General features: G+C 42.3%; 1 protein-coding gene across 2 annotated transcripts in view; it reads left to right on the forward strand.

The window, feature by feature from the left end:
* GRSF1 (G-rich RNA sequence binding factor 1) overlaps positions 1 to 17,016 on the forward strand; it is a 39,657-nt gene that overhangs the window by 9,732 nt on the left and 12,909 nt on the right. For both annotated transcript variants that reach the window (XM_073600672.1, XM_073600681.1), the window contains exons 2-7: positions 371 to 524; positions 3,223 to 3,378; positions 3,971 to 4,159; positions 12,182 to 12,320; positions 12,489 to 12,664; positions 14,843 to 14,964. In XM_073600672.1, the coding sequence (XP_073456773.1) occupies positions 371 to 524; positions 3,223 to 3,378; positions 3,971 to 4,159; positions 12,182 to 12,320; positions 12,489 to 12,664; positions 14,843 to 14,964 (936 nt within the window). The remainder of the gene's footprint in view (positions 1 to 370; positions 525 to 3,222; positions 3,379 to 3,970; positions 4,160 to 12,181; positions 12,321 to 12,488; positions 12,665 to 14,842; positions 14,965 to 17,016) is intronic.

Below are 17,016 nucleotides of genomic sequence, written 5' to 3' on the forward strand. Positions count from 1 at the left end.
CATTCACCTTTTCAAGAAAAAAGGAAAATATGAACTTACTCCAAATATCCTGGCCATATCTTTGAACCCTGCTGCACATAGCGCCTGTGTTGCAGTCTAGATTTTGGTTACTGAGGTTTACATTTAACCTTCTGTCAAACAGTCAAAATAGCACATATATCTTTTTGGATCGGTGTAGTGGTCATTTTATAAGTGACAATAACACAATTAGAATAAAACTTCTATTTTGAGACTTTGCCAACAGTTTGTTTGCCAGTATTATGTATGTGTTTTAAATCCTTTTAGAAACAAGATTAGGAAATATTCCTCACATCAATAAACTATCTAGAGAAAATATTCTTTCTAATCAATCTGTGACTTCTTTTGCTAGGATTTTGGTTCGTCGAGTGCAGTTGATGATTATCCTCCCTTACCAGACTATGATCCACATGCTGTAACTGGAGACCCAAAGAAGATGTTCATTGTGCGTGCTAGAGGGCTACCTTGGTCTTGCACTGCAGAGGATGTGCTTAATTTTTTTTCTGGTATGTTTTCCAGTATATTCTTCTGTTGGATGATGATGCACTAGAGATGAGCTTGGATGTCCTCTGAATTCATCTCTATCAAGACATCAAAATCTTGCTTTTTTTTTTACTCCAGTCAACTCCGAGTCATTTCCCACACCTCAGCACACAAAACAAAGGGCCAGAATGCTGGTCATGTAAGTGCTCTTGTATGGACACATGCCCATATTTAGTCAATGTCATTTAGTTCAGTTTCCTAGCTATAGTGATATCAACTACATTTTTAATTTTTATGATTCCTTCTGGATCTAGGCATACAAATAAAAATAAAAAATAAGTACCATTTTCTTACATTTTTTTTTTTTCATGCATTTTGGCTTTTTTTTTCATAATGTTTTTGAACGATACATTAACCTTTTCATGCCTGAGGCTCGGTTCACACATGGGCGGCACGACTTGCAGGTCGCCTCAGCGAGGCGACCTGCAAACGACTGCCGGGGCGACTTGCGAGACGACTTCTGCATAGAAGTCTATGCAAGTCGCCCCAAGTCGCCCCCAAAGTAATACAGGAACCTTTTTCTAAGTCGGAGCGACTTGCGTCGCTCCAATTAGAACGGTTCCATAGCACAGAACGGGAGGCGACTTGTCAGGCGACTAGGTCGCCTGACAAGTCGCCCCAGTGTGAACCGAGCGTAAGCCTATTTCTGACATTTGTTGCTTACAAGTTAAAATCCGTATTTTTTTTCTAGAGAATTACTTAGAACATATATATATATATATATATATATATATATATATATATATATATATATATATATATATATATCTATATCTCTGAGAATCTTATGTCATACTGTATTTGCGCAGTGGTCTTTCAAACGCAATTTTTTAGGAAAAAAGACACTTCCATGAATTAAAAAAAAAAACTAAACGGTAAAGTTAGTCCATTTTTTTTTTTTTTTTTTTTTTTTTTTGTATAATGTGAAAGCGCCGAGTAAATAGATACCTAACATGTCATGCTTTGAAATTGCGCACAATCGTGGAATGGTGACAAACTACAGTACCTAAAAATCTCCATAGGCGGCGCTTTAAAAAAAAAAACGGTTACCAGGTTAGAGTTACAGAGGAGGTCTAGTGCTAGAATTATGGCTCTTGCTCTGGCGATCGTGGCGATACCTCACATGTGTGATTTGAACATCGTTTACATATGTGGGCGCGACTTACGTGTGTGTTTTTCTTTTCTGCACAAGCTCACGGGGACGGGGGCGCTTTTAAAATAAGAAATATATATATATATATATATATATATATATATATATATATATATATATATATATATATATATATATATATATATATATATATATATAATTTTTTTTTTTTTTTTTCTTATTTTTATTTTTTACATTGTCGCTTAAAAAATAATGTGATCGCTTTTATTGCTGTCACAAGGAATGTAAACATCCCTTGTGACAGTAATAGGTGGTGAGGGGCACTCTTTATGGAGAGATCGGGGGTCGAAAAGACCCCAAAACAGTGATTCTGAATACTGTAATTTGCTTTAAAAATGGCGCCATTGCCAGCCGAGTAAACGTTGTCGCTTAAAAAAAAAAATGTGATCACATTTACTGCTGTCACAAGGAATGTAAACATCCCTTGTGACAGTAGTAGGTGGTGATAGGTACTCTTTATGAAAAGATCGGGGGTCTAAAAGACCCCAAATCCCTCCTTTGCACTTCAAAGTATTCAGATTGCCTAAAACAGAGATTCTGAATACTATCATTTTATTTAAAAATGGCGCCATTGGCAGGCGAGTAAACTGCAAGTGATGTTGTGACGTCGCTTTTGTGTTTACACGGAAGCAAGCCGTTTCCAGCTTCCTTCCAGTCTCACTCTAGCCAGCGAAAGTGGCATCTCGCACATCGGGTCTCCTGGTGGGATGGGAGGCCCGGTACAAGCGGCTGGAGGGGGGTATGTTCCCTCCCGCTCCTCCAGGATAACAGCCGAGCAGCTTTTAGCTGCATCGGTTGTTATCCCTGAAGAGCTGACCGCCCACTCTAAAAAACAGTACTGGGATGATGCATGCATCATCCCAGTATAACCCCTTAAAGCCGAAGCCACATATGTGTGTACGGTCGGCGCTAAGGGGATATTAAAAAAAAATGTTTTTGATTCGGTTTCAGAAGAAGTTTGTTTTTGCACTTTGTTGTTTTTTTATTTTTTTTTTTTCTGTCAGGTATTATTATTTTTCAACTCTTTGCGGCATAATCGCTCTGACTACAAGCTTGTTTTGGTTTCCTATAGTGTCTAATTACATACCCGCACAACTGACAGCCTTTGCACATTCAAAGTGACAGCCAATGATGCATAAAACTCCCCCCAATGCCTGGGATCTCCATCCCCATGAATAAGCTCTGAGAGGCAGAGCGAAGTGTGTTGTCGGTATGGCTTGGCCAGAGTCCAGGCTGAGCTTGCCACCCACACTCCAGGGATGTCATGGATGTGCAGATATAGGGAGACTTCCTCTTCACTGTGAGCATTTTGATGTTTCATTACACAAATGTCTTATGGAAAATGCAGCCAGTGATTGCTGCAAAGGTGAATTTAGTTCATGTGTGTTTTTTTTTTTTTTTTTTTTTGCCTTTTGCTTTGAACCTATTGTTTATAATATATGGTCTTTCAGCCAGCTTTACTTTATTTTTATTTGTTTTTCCTCCAGAATGCAATGTATCTAATGGTATAGATGGAGTTCACTTCATCTTCAACAGAGATGGCAAACCACGCGGAGATGCAATTATTGAATTTGAAACAGCAGATGACTTGACGAAAGCTTTGGAACAGCACAAAAAGTTCATGGGGCAACGCTATGTGGAAGGTGAGCAGATTGATAGAAACTGTTAGAAAGGTAAACACTTTCTTGCAGGGGTAATTTTCTAAGCTTTGTCTTTTGGTGAAGCATATCGACTAATTCTGGTGCAAAGAAAAGAGAGAGGGCTTCTTGGCATGTTTTTCTTATGTGGATTGTTCACATTGCTGTTTTTTTTTTTTTTTCCAAACAATCGCTTCAGAAACTGTTGTAATTGAACAGTGCACGGCTACACATCTATTTCAAGTGATCTTGGCCACTTGGTTGTAAATTCATTTAAAATCCATTTTATTATAAATAATGGTGGTTTTGATCAATGGTCATCACCATAGGTTGCTTGAAAATGGGTAATAGATTTGTGGGTCTCAGGTTGCAGTAAGCTGGCTGACTCCCTTAGATTATATCATTTTTTATTTATTTTTTTTCAATGGGAAAACCAAAATTACTAGTTTGGCCAGCAAAAGGCTTAAAAGATCTCCAGTTCTAAATATTTTTTTTTCTTCATTATTTTTTGTAATTTGTGTGTTGTAGTTTTCAGTATTATGTTTTGAAAAGGGAAAAATTTCGGCTTACTTTAAGCAATCCGTTTGCTCTATTGCAGTGTTTGAAATGAGCCACAAGGATGCAGAGTTACTATTGCATAGAATCCAGGCTTCAACATCACCGACTAGAATGTCATCAATGCCCCAGTCGGCACAGGCATTGCCTGCTAGCCCAAATGATACCACTGTGAGGCTTCGTGGTTTGCCCTACAGCTGTACTGAACAGGACATCATCAATTTTTTTTCAGGTGACTATGCTAATATTGATTTGCCAATTTGTTAAATATATCTTTTACATTTTTTCTGGTCATTCTGTATATATATTCAGTGAAGATTCTTTGGAGACGGCTCATGTCTTTGAAAGAGACATTACCAATGCCAAAGCGAATGTGCCGAAACAGCGTAGTCGATGTCGCCTTGATTATGCAGTGTCTGCAACAGACGTCACCCGACGCCTCCCCCCCCCCCCCCCTTATACCTAGCTTGTCTTACAGCTCCTTTCTTCTCTGTAGCCAGTGATGAAAACAGCAACCAAGTGGAATGGTAACGTCATTCCCCAGGTCATGTAACAGTGCTTGGGCCTTGACTGTTTGGAGCACTGTCGCAGGCTAGCGGGTCACATGCTCCCTCTTAACTGGAAGTTCAGGATAGTCTCAGCATCTAAAATGGTTCTGCAGTGGAGAGCAGGTAAGGCAAGTATAAGGGGGTCTCATGCAGAGAAACAGTCATTTTGTCTAGCATAGACAAGATGACAGTGTCTTTCAAAGTAAACCTCTGCTTTGCCCTTGCAACCTCCTCCCCAGCAGTACATACTCCTCTCACTCCCCCACTACTTTATTCAGCTGCTGGGAGAACAGAGAAATACTTGGTACAACTGGGTGTGGAAGAGTATGGGATTTGCTCACCTTCCTGCCACATGACAACATTGTTTCTTAGTGATTGGTCCAGTGCTGTCACATGAGGGCTAGGAGCTTCCTTCCTTTCTCCTGGTGGATAAGGTGTGCAGATTGGGATCGATGGTAAGGACATGTGGAGGGGAGGAAGTCAGGTGAACTTGTAGATGTTTCAGAGAAGGCATGGGTAACTAAAACAAATTTTTTTTAAGTGTTTTTTTGCCGAACAAAAATGATTTGCTCATGGACAAAAGTGTTGGTAAGTTGCAAGCATACATCTCTAAAGAAAACCATAACCCCAGTATTCATGCAACTGATATTCTAAAAAACAAACCACATCAATGACCCCTTTTGAAATACTGTAGTTTTAAAAGAGAAGTATGGGGTTTTTCTTTAAGCATCTTCCAGGACAGCCATGAGACCAAGGGCTCCTCCTACCAGGACAGGCAACACGTTAACCCCCACCAGCTAAAAGGGCACGCCTCCCGGCCCCAAGTCAATATTAGTGTTTCCTCCTGACGGGGGGTAACATGTTTTCTGGAACTGGTTCCCCTAGGTCTCCTGAGCGTAGCTCCTGTGGCGTTTTGGGGTGGTATTCCTACCTTCTTCTTAGGTCCCAGAGCGGCACACTCACCAGGGGAGTAGGTTTGTGGCTGCTGTCCCTGCTTCTCGGTGCATGGGGAATGCCAGCACCGCGGTGTACGTTGGAGCTCCGGTCCCCAAACCGCATGGCGGCAGTCGGCTTGTCTCTCCCTGTTAAACAGCGTGGCTGGAGTGTGCAGGGGAAGAGAGGAAGCTGCGCACGTTGAGGGGCAGAACTTGTGCGTTCCAAGTTGGCCCACAGGAAGTACCCGGTGGGGTCACTTCCGGGGAGTGTGATATCATCAGCGGATGCCAGAGATGCTAGTTCCGTCTCTAAAACGGCGTGAACAGGGATGCTTGGAGGCTGGTGTTTAAAAAAAGTAAAACCTGGCAGAGGCTGCGGACCACTACAGGGGCTGCGTGGATTCCCCTGCAATACCTGCACAGGTAATGGAAGCAGGCCCTAACACCAGCACTTTACAGGTAAGCCTGAAGTGTATTTTATTTGCACATCCTGTGAGTGTTCTCCCCCTTGTACCCAGTAGGGACTAGGTGAAGGAGGCACATTTTTCCTTTCCTCCTGCACGGGGGTTATGGAGTGTATGTGGCATAAAGTTCATTGGGGTCATTTGTTCTCTTGCAGGCCAAGACTCAGGACAAGGCCCAATCGCAGCCACCAAAAAAGAAATGTGCGGATTGCGGAAAGAAATTGAGCTCCTCGTGGAGCAAAGCAGTTTGCTACACATGTATAGACAGCCTAGTTAAGGATGACCCGGTAGTCTCCTGTCAGAAAATGCTGACTTCTGTTAGAGATGAGCTTATGTCTATGTTTAGCTTGTTTAAAACTCTAATTGACAAGTTTCAAGTCCCCTCAGAGGGTCTATCTCCAGTTAGGACTTCAGCCGGTCCTAGCGCTCCACAGCAGAGTGCGGAGAGTGAAGACTCTGAAGCTGAAGCCGGATCTGCCCATTCTTCTCCGGAAGAATCAGGGTCCGATACAGGGCCCAGGGATAGAGAATCCGCAAAAGGTTTGAGGTATAGGTTATCATTGGAAGATGTAGATGACTTATTAAAGGCTATCTATACGACACTTGATATAGAAGAGGAGAAGGTACAATTCTCTAAACATGACCTTATGTACAAAGGTTTGCATAAGAAAAAGGCTAGAGTTTTTTTCCATGCATAGTTCCCTTATTGATACTATCAAGCTGCAGTGGGAAAATCCAGAGAGTTGCTTTTTTTTTCCGGTAACCTAAAAAGAATGTTTCCATTTGAAGAGGACACAGGGCAGCCATGGAACAAATATCTTAAGACGCACCTCTTTCAAAAGTTTAAAAAAACTCGGACCTAGCATTTGACGATATGGGCACGCTTAGGGATCCGATGGATAAAAGATGGGATATCCTTCTTCACAGAGCCTGGGACTCAGCCATTGGGAATAATAAACCAGCTCTGACCTCCACTTGTGTAGCCAGAAATGTTGAAGTATGGTTGACACAAATACAAACACACTTGTTGACAGGTACCTCTAGAGAACAGATTTTGAAATCTTTCCCTCTCCTCTTGCGTGCAGTGGGGTTTTTGGCTGATTCTTCTGCAGAGTCGGTAAAAATGACAGCTGGGACCGCGGCCTTAGTGAATTCGGCCAGAAGAAACCTATGGCTTAAAACCTGGTCAGGCGACGCTGCCTCAAAATTACGCCTAGGCAATTATCTTTTTGGCCCAGGTCTGGAAGAGGCGCTGGAACGCACGGCCGATAGAAAAAGGCCTTTCCAGAGAATAAGAAAAATCCGACAGCCAGAAAGTTTTTTTCATGGCCAAAGTAGGCGGCTAGGTCCTAGAGAAAAGGACAATAGGCCTAAAAACATTGGACAGGGCACAAGGGCAGAGGTAGAGGGGGCGTCTTGTTTAACCCTCCTCAACAACCCGCCAAGCGACAGTGACTCATGTCTCCCAGTGGGAGGAAGATTGAGGGCTTTTCTCCCACAGTGGCAGCAGTCACCCTAAGTCCATTCATCCTGGATCTAGTGACCAATGGGTACAGGCTGAAATTTTCTTGCCAGCCACTACAGCAATTATTGGTCACCTTCCCTCTCCAAGATTGGGTAAAAGTGAAGGCCCTGGGTCTCCAAATTGGAGACTTGATAGATCAAAAGGTCCTGGTCCCGGTTCCACGGTCGGATCAGGGCAAGGTATTTTATTCCCATATATTTGTCGTCAGAAAGCCATCAGGAAAATATCGGCTTTTCCTGAACCTCCGGTCTCTAAACCGTTCGATCAGGTACAAGCACTTTTGTATGGAGACATGTATGTTCTCAATCAAAAACCTGCTTTAACCAAACTGCTTCATGGCCAGTTTGGATTTAAGGGCTGCCTATCTGCACATCCCTATAATCCAGCCTTCCAAAGATTCTTGGGACTAGCGGTCAAGATGGGAACAGAGATTCGGAACTTTCAAGTTCAAGCCCTCCCCTTCGGTCTGTCCTCAGCCCCACGCATCTTTACAAAGTTGTTGGGGGAGGCGCTGGCTCCGCTAAGGTTAAAAGCGATAACTGTTATCTCTTACCTGAACAACCTCCTAGTGGTGGCGGAGTCATACCAAAAGTTATTAGCGGATCTCCAGACCGTACAGGACTTCCTTTAATCTCTAGGCTGGTTAATAAACAAAGAGAAGTCTTCCTTTATTCCAGCCCAAAAAGTGTCATATCTGAAATTTAGGGAAAAAAAATAGGAATTTTCCCCTTTCGTCTTTCAGGACAGCCACCATGAGAGATAGTCTCATGGTGGCTGTCCTGAAAGACTACTGGAAAAGACGTTACCGGTACGTAACTTTAATTTTTGCTCAGTAGACCAAAAACCTTTTCTCCCGCAGGAAAAGGTCTCAAGAATGATGCAAACATTGTCAGCCTTACAGACCAATCAGTCGGTCTCGCTGAGAGAAGTTTCAAGAGCAGTGTCTGGCAGATTATCTCAGCCGCTACCGGGTATGTCGAGACAATTGGTCCCTTCATCCCGAAATCTTTGAGGTTCTCGCAATCAGATGGGGATATCCCGAAGCAGAACAATCGCAAGACGAGAAGTTCTTTTCTCTGAACCCAGCGATCAATACTTGGGGATCGATGCGAATGGCCATTCGGCCTCTGTTACGCTTTCCCGCCGTACAGGCTAGTTCCGGAAGTTTCTTCTAGAAGAAACAGATCTTATCCTAATAGCCCCTTTTTGGCGCAAGAGGCCATGGTTTTCCCTGTTACAGACTCTGATCCTCCATTGAGTCTTCCGAAGAGACAAGACTTATTATCGCAGGGTCCAGTGTCGCACCCACAAGTGGTTTCCTTAAACTTGACGGCCTGGTATCTGAAGAAAAGATACTAAACGCCCAGGGGTTCTCTGACAAAGTAGTCAAGACTCTGGTAAATTGCAGAAAACCAGTCACTAGAGCCATATATTCCAAGGTCTGGAAGAAATTTAACTCGTGGTTATCTGAAAAACAAAGATTAACTCATGATGTTCCTTCAGTTTTGGAATTTTTTCAAGAGGGTGTCGACGAAGGTCTTTCAGTCAGTCCTTTAAAGGTACATGCGGCAGCTATCTGTGTTTCTCCAATTTTCTCTCTTGGAAAATCCCAATATAGCTAGATTCTTTAAATCAATTTCTAGGTCCAGGCCAGTAGTGGTTAGAAGTTGTCCAACCTGGGACCTGTCCCTGGTGCTTCAAACTCTGGTAGAATTCCCTTTTGAGCCCCTAGAGGATATTTTCTCACAATTTTTGAGGATCGGGTTGTTTTGAAAACTGATCCAGGATTTCTGCCTAAAGTGGCCAGTACATTCCACAGATCGCGTGACATTGTACTCCCAACCTTTTGTAGTTCGCCAAAGGGTGACCAAGAAAGAAAATTTTAGTTTTTTTTTTAGATGTGAAGAGAATTCTTCTTGTCTACCTTAAGGTGACCAAGACCTTTAGAAAAACAGATGCATTGCCTGTCCTCTTTTCAGGAGCACACAAGGGAAAGAGTGCATCTAAAGCAACCTTGGCTAGATGGATAAAGCAAGCTATTTCTGAAACTTATAAAATTAGGGAGGTTCCTCCGCCTTTTTTCACTGCGCACTCAACAAAAGCCTTGTCTGCGTCTTGGGTTGAGTTGAGGGCTGCCACATGGTCCAGTTTTTCGACCTTCCTTAAATATTATCGCCTGGATCCCCTATCTGCTCAGGAGCAGGCGTTTGATCGTAAGGTCCTTCAGGCAGTTGTCCCTCCCTAGACTGGTAAGTTTTGGCTCATTGTCTCATGGCTGTCCTGGAAGACGCTTAGAGAAAAGCTGAGTTAGACTTACCGGTAACTCCTTTTCTGAGAGTCTTCCAGGACAGCCGAATTCCCTCCTGGTTTTGTCTTGAAGTTATGTGTATTATGCATATGTTTTACAAGGATGTCCTACGGTTCTCGAAAATACTGACATGGGGCCTAGAGGACTGCCCTCTTATCTGGTGGGGGTTAACGTGTTTCCTGTCCTGGTAGGAAGAGCCCTAGGTCTCATGGCTGTCCTGGAAGACTATCAGAAAAGGATTTACTGGTAAGTCTAACTCAGCTTTTTTTTTTTTTTTTGCCCATTCATACTTACCTAGGTAGATGCTGCATCAGTCCCCCGGTGCCTCACTACACTGAGAACCGAACAATCGAACACCGCCGATGGCTAGGTTTTGTACAGATCCCCGAGCGGAGAGCTGCTGACTGTCAATCAGCAGCTCTCCTCTCTGCTCCTCCACGCTCACTGGAACGCTGAGCTGTGGAGGGGCAGGGAGCGGCCATGGGAGGGGCATCAGTCTACACTTCGTCATGATGATGAGGTGTCTGGATTGATTCCTGTGACGTCAGCAGTGTGTGGACTTGTTTTTATAGCGCAATTTTGAAAAAAAAAAAAATTTTTTTTACTTTTTGCTATAATACATATCCAAAAAAATATATATTTTCTTTATCAGTTTAGGCCAATATTTATTCTTTTATACATTTTTGGTAAAAAGAAATCTCAACAAGCATATATTGGTTTGCGCAAGTTATAGCATGTACAAAATAGGGGATGGATTTATGGCATTTTGGAGAATTCTCTCTCCTCTACAGTCAGCTGTGGAAATCAGATTGACTTTGAGTACAACCAGTGGTCAGATTTCGGCCTTGTCAGTATTCTTCCAAAGGTCCTTAGCCTCCCATTCACTGATCAGAAACTTTATGCAGACGGTAACTCGTTGCTTTCCTCCATTAGGTCACCTATGTGTCCTTGGGACTTAAACCTGGTACTGTCTGTGTTACAGAAGCAACCATTTGAGCCTATTGGCCTTCCTGATGGCCATCACCTCGGCTAGAAGGGTGTCGGAGTTGGCGGCCCCTTCGTGCAGGGAACCATACTTGATCCTTCGCCACGTCAGGGTCATGTTATGACCTATTCGATCCCTCTTACCTAAGGTGGTGTCGGCCTTTCATTTGAATCAGGACATTATTCTGCCTTCTTTTTTCTCTGTCTCATTCGGCAGGAGAGAAACGACTGCACTCCTTGGATATAGTGCGAGCAATCAGAGTTTGTCTAGATATGCGCAGATCCAAGGATCAGACTCCTTTTTTGTTTTAGAGGAAGGGGCAGGCAGCTTCCATTGCCCATTGGGTCCATCAATTGGTCATTCAGGCCTAGTGTCTGAAACACAAGACTCCTCCCTTCAGGGTGAGAGCTCATTCTACCAGGGGTGTGGGAACCTCCTGGGCTTTTTGCAATCGGGTATCTGTGGCTCAGATTTGTAAGGCTGCTCCCTGGTCTTCAGTGCAAACGTTTACAAAATTTTATCAAGTGGATGTTCGAGCAGCCGAGGATTTGGCTTTTGGCTGCAGTGTACTGCGGGCTGCCGAATCAGGTCTGATGACTATTGTTTTAGCAGGTTGTCTCCCTCCTACCAAGGCTTATTGCTCTGGGACATCCCAGTAAGGAATAATAGCCTCACTTTGTGTCCGTGATTTACTCAAAAGGATTTTACAGGTAAGCATGACGAAAAAAACTATTTTTATAACCGAAGAGACCCTAGAGGTCTCTTCTGTCATAAATTTTCCCCCTACCTGTCAGCGGGTAATGTGATCTGAGCCACACATGCAGCTCAAACCACAATTATTGGCATGTGTGCCGCGTTGATGTGACTTCTGTGCATATGCACAGGAGTCGCATCACAGCGGCCCAGCCATTCAAGCGGCCGAGAATACAAAACCTGAAAGGAGGACCGGGTGAAAATGGAATCCACCAGGGAGAGCCATGTCAGCGCACCGCTGGAGGGTTAAGCGGCACCTGTATTAATTGGTGAACATCCATTCACCAAATACTATGCAGGGATACTCGCTGTCCCCACTATTTGCAAATAAAGGAGACATTGTGGCTTTTGAAAAAACAAAACAAATATACAAACATTCAAGACGAATCTTAGTATTTTACTGAAAGAGTAGTTGATGCTTGGAATAGACTTCCAGCAGAGGTATGGAATCGTTCATCAGTAAGTGGATTCAAACATGCTTGGGACAAATGGACAAAAAATAAAATGGGCAGTCTCAATGGATCATTTGGTCTTTTTTTTCTGCTTTCACTCTTTTGTTTCTAAAACTCAGGCAGTATTCAAAGATATTTTGAACTGTAAGTCCCCCAGCAATCGGCTTTGTTTTTTTTTTCTGCATTTCACATTCGGCAGAGCAATCAGTTTTGTTTTTTAGTTTTTTTTGTTTTTTTTTTTTTTCTAGTTTTAATTTGACCATGTTATGATGCTATGTTTACAGGACTGAGCATTGCCGATGAAGGCATAACTTTTGTTTTGGACCAGAGAGGACGTAAATCTGGGGAGGCATTTGTACAGTTTGTCTCGCAGGAAAACGCTGAACAGGCACTTCAGAAACACAAGCAAGAAATTGGCAGCAGGTAATGTTAATGATCTGCTGGTAGCTAAACTTGGTCAGAGGTCTTGGCCTCATTAGTTACATTTAGGGTGCAAGTATAGTAATATAATACTAAATATGCACATATTTATATTTTTATTGATCATACTTTCCCACATACTACTTTTTTACACATCTTTTCCATTTTTAGGTATATTGAGATATTTCCAAGCAGAAGAAGTGAAATTCAGAATGCTCGTCTGAATTTTAGAAGAAAGAAAGCTGTTACATTTGCCCCTTCCATGAAAGACTTTTATGAACCAGATATTAACCATGGCAGTAAAGATATGCATGCTGATGTAGCCACTGAAAATAATGACATAGATGGTAAGATGCTGTATATTTCTTTCTTTTATCTTGTTTCCTCACTTTGGGTTGCCCAGATATAGATAATATAGCCTAATCTGCTTTCTGTAAAATGTGGACTACTGATTCTGATCACGCATCCTTCCTTATATGATGCATCAGTTATGGTAGCAGTACTCTAGCCAAATAAAATTGAAACGCTCATCTAGTTCTGTGTTCATAATGGAGACCATATTAGAACTTCGTGCTGCCTTGGGCACACCTGAATAATCATACTTTTTGACCAAGCTCTGCCCCTTGTGTCATTTTGATTATTTTAGTAAGCTATGCATAACAACTTTTAAGCTGTATAGACCACCAGACGAGGTGTAACAAGGCTTCATATTTTCCTAAATGTAAAGGGGCTGGCTGACACCTTTATAACATTCCTTGCATCCCCTACACTTTTCTAGCTGAATAAACCTACAAATGTCCAGCTGTGGCAAGGATGTGTAAACAAAAAAACTATTTAGCAACTTGTAAATTTTAAGGTTTGGTGCTGCCCTTTCTAAACCTGGCATGGCAGAGATGGCTTTTTCTTAACTGTAAAGAGCCATCTGACGCCTCTCAACATCCCCTGCCCTCCCTCCTCCTTACACTTCTAACTTCTAATCTAACTAAATATTTTACAATTTGTACATTTTAAGGTTTGATGCTGCTCCCTCTAACCCCTTTACTCCTTAGGCATATGTTCAGGAGTGCTTTTATGGTAAACGCAGTGACTGGATATCCTTAAAAATGATTTGTATATAAAATGGCAGCTAATTTAACCACTTGCTTACTGGGCACTTAAACCCCCCTCCTGTCCAGACCAATTTTCAGCTTTTAGCGCTGTCGCACTTTGAATGAAAATTGTGCGGTCATACAACACTGTACTCAAATGAAATTTTTATCATTTTTTTTCCCCACAAGTAGAGCTTTCTTTTGGTGGTATTTGATCACCTCTGGTTTTTATTTTTTGTTAAAAATCATTATATTTTTTTTTTTTTTTTTTTATGAAGTTATATTTTATTTATATTTTGTTATAAAATTTTGCAAACAGGTAATTTTTCTCCTTCATTGATGTACGCTGATGAGGCGGCACTGATGGGCACTGATAGGTGGCAATAATGGGCACTGATTACTTACACCTGATGGGAGCACTGCTTGGTGGCACTGATTGGCACCACTGGTGGGCATTGATAGGTGACACTGCTGGGCAATGGCAGGTGGCACTGGCAGGCACAGATGAGGCAGATGTGCCTCCTTCCTCTTCGGGACCGATGTCCCTTTTAACATAAGCTGGTGATTACTGAGCTTTTGTTTACATCATGTGATGAGCTGTCATTGGCTGATTGCAGCGCTTGCACCACGTGCCCTGCAGGGTGCGCAAGGGCGCGTGCACAGGTGAGAACGTCCTATGACGGCCTCCCGGAAATTGAGGTCCGCGCTGTGGCCATCATTCAGCTATTGCCCGGGCCTCAAGTGGTTAAGGAACTCTTGCATTATATCCAGTGTTGATCTCCTTGGCCTCCTAGAGTGCTTGGTGGTTCCTCCTGTTGAGCTTCACGTCATCATATATAATTATGTGGAGGTTGAAGAAAGGAACCAGTGAGCAGTGCAGGGGACCAAAGAGTGACACTTCCAGAAGTGCCAATTTCCTAGCTGACTTTATTTTGTATAAATGGGTGGCATGAGTATCAGGAAAAATAAGTATATACATTTTTCTCAAGCAGGTGTACTTGTTGGAATTTTTTTTTCTTGGGTTGTTTATGAAAGGCTGGTTTTCATTGAGTTGCAATTCAGAAAGTAAAGGCAAGAGTATGGTAGTAGCTACCGTAAGGAGCCCTCACCTTTCCGCAGCCCTGTAAAATATAAAATATATAAATACTGAACTGCCTACTTTTGGAACCGGTTTGCCTTACCTGTGCACAATCAATGCATAAATGTATTATTCAAAAAAAAAAAAAAATAAATATATATATATATATATATATATATATATATATATATATATATCTCTTCGTGTTTATGATGGGCCAACATTTAGAAGTTAAAGTGAAAAACCTTCTGTGCTACAGCTGATTTTTCACACCCTTTGAACAGTCACATGAATCTCTTCATTTGAAATAAGCAGCAACTCCTTTTTCTATCATCATGTTGATATTTTTGTTTTTACAGAATATGTAAAGGAGATGTCTGGAAAGTGTATGGATTCTCAGGACTTCACGGTGGGGTTACCTGTACATGATATCCACATCAGGGGGCTCCCATTCCATGTATCTGGGCAGGATATTGCCAATGTAAGTTAAGGTAGAATAATATTAGAGAATAAACCTCTAGGCAAATGGCTTAATATTCTTTTGAAATACATGTGATTGCCTGCAAATAGTTTGCACGTTAAAACAGATTTGTAATCGCACAGTTTACCCTTGCAGCTTCATGTGTCACCTGCCTGTTCATTGAACATTAAATCTGCTTCATCACAATGCTGATTCATGGTCCATTGACAAAGCAGGTGACAGAGAAACCTGTAAGGCTAGGTTCACACATGTTCAGTGCGAATTTCCCCTCAGTTTACACAGCAAATTTTCAAAGCAGCAGTTCAGCTGCAATTTTAGATGCGGTTAAGATGCAAAGGCCCTCTTCCCCAGAACCCTGGTCAGTGGTTGTGGGGGGGGGGGGGGGGGGGGGCAGATTACACACACACACACACACACACACCCCCCCATGTGAATTATTATGGGGGTACATCATACCCCACTCATTCACCAAAAAAAAAAGTGTCAAAATAAAAACAATGTCCCCCCCCCCCCCCATGTTGAGGTCGTGTGGCCTGGTATGGCTTAGGAGGGGGCTACGGGGGAGGTTGGGGTGCCAGGCTGCATGCTCAGATTGGGATGGGGGGCACGCTGTGGGGTTTATTTATTTTTTTTGGATCGAATTTGTGTTCAAAACTGATCAGATGATGCGATTCAGATGCATTTCCCTAGAAGGCCAAGAGCCTGGAATTTGCATCTGAACTGCACCGCAGTGCTCAGAAAACCCACAAGACTTTTTTTTTTTTTTTTTTTTTTTTTAATTCACACTGCCACTGAATATATGTGAACCGACTCTATAGAAAGCCAGTTTGATTCACATGTAATGTGTATCGGGTGTGGTTTAAAACTCATCCAATTCGTATATATGTAAATGGAGCCTAAAGCTGAACTAGGAAATACAGTGGATATAAAAAGTCTACACACCCCTGTTTAAAATTTCAGGTTTCTGTGATGTAAAACTAAGACAAAGATAAATCGTTTTAGAACTTTTGTCCACCTTTTAAAGCCCTATAAACTGTACAACTCAATTGAAAAACAAACTGATGTTAAATAGGAGTCAGTACACACCTTCCATCATTTAAAGTGCCTCTGATTAACCCCAAATAAAGTTTAGCTGTTCTAGTGGGTCTTTCCTGACATTTTCTTAGTCGCATCCTACAGTAAATGCCATGGTCCGCAGAGAGCTTGCAAAACATCAGATGGATCTCATTGTTAAAAGGTATCAGTCAGGAGAAGGGTACAAAAGAATTTCCAAGGGATTATATATATACCATGGAACACAGTGAAGACAGTCATCGAGTGGAGAAAATATGGCACAACAGTGACATTACCAAGAACTGGACGTCCCTCCAAAATTGATGAATAGATGAGAAGAAAACTGGTCAGGGAGGCTGCCAAGAGGCCTACAGCAACATTAAAGGAGCTGCAGGAATATCTGGCAAGTACTGGCTGTGTGGTACATGTGACAACAATCTCCCGTATTCTCCATATGTCTGGGCTATGGGGTAGAGTGGCAAGATGGAAACCTTTTGTTATGAAGAAAAAGATCTAAGCCCGGCCAAATTTTGAAAAACCATATCTGAAGTCTCCCAAAAGCATGTGGGAAAATGTGTTATGGTATGATGAAACCATGGTTTTTGCCCAGAATTCAAAAGATATATTTGGCACAAATACACAAATACATCACTGCACATCATCAAAAAAACATTATACCCACAGTGAAGCATGGTGGTGGCAGCATCATGCTTTGGGGCTGTTTTTTCTTAAGCTGGAATAGGGGCCCTTAGTCAAGGTAGAGTGACTTATAAGGAGTTTCAAATACCAGTCAATATTGGCACAAAACCTTCAAGCTTCTGCTAGAAAACTGAACAAGAATAGGAACTTCATCTTTCTGAAAACGACCCAAAGGAATGGCTTCACCAGAAGCAGATTAAAGTTTTGGAATGGCCCAGACCTGAATCAGAAAATCTGTAGGGTGATCTGAAGAGGGCTGTACACAGGAGATGCCCCCCGCAATCTGACAGATTTGGAGTG

Source organism: Aquarana catesbeiana, linkage group LG01 (assembly GCF_042186555.1).
Source record: "Aquarana catesbeiana isolate 2022-GZ linkage group LG01, ASM4218655v1, whole genome shotgun sequence".
Taxonomy (NCBI): domain Eukaryota; kingdom Metazoa; phylum Chordata; class Amphibia; order Anura; family Ranidae; genus Aquarana; species Aquarana catesbeiana.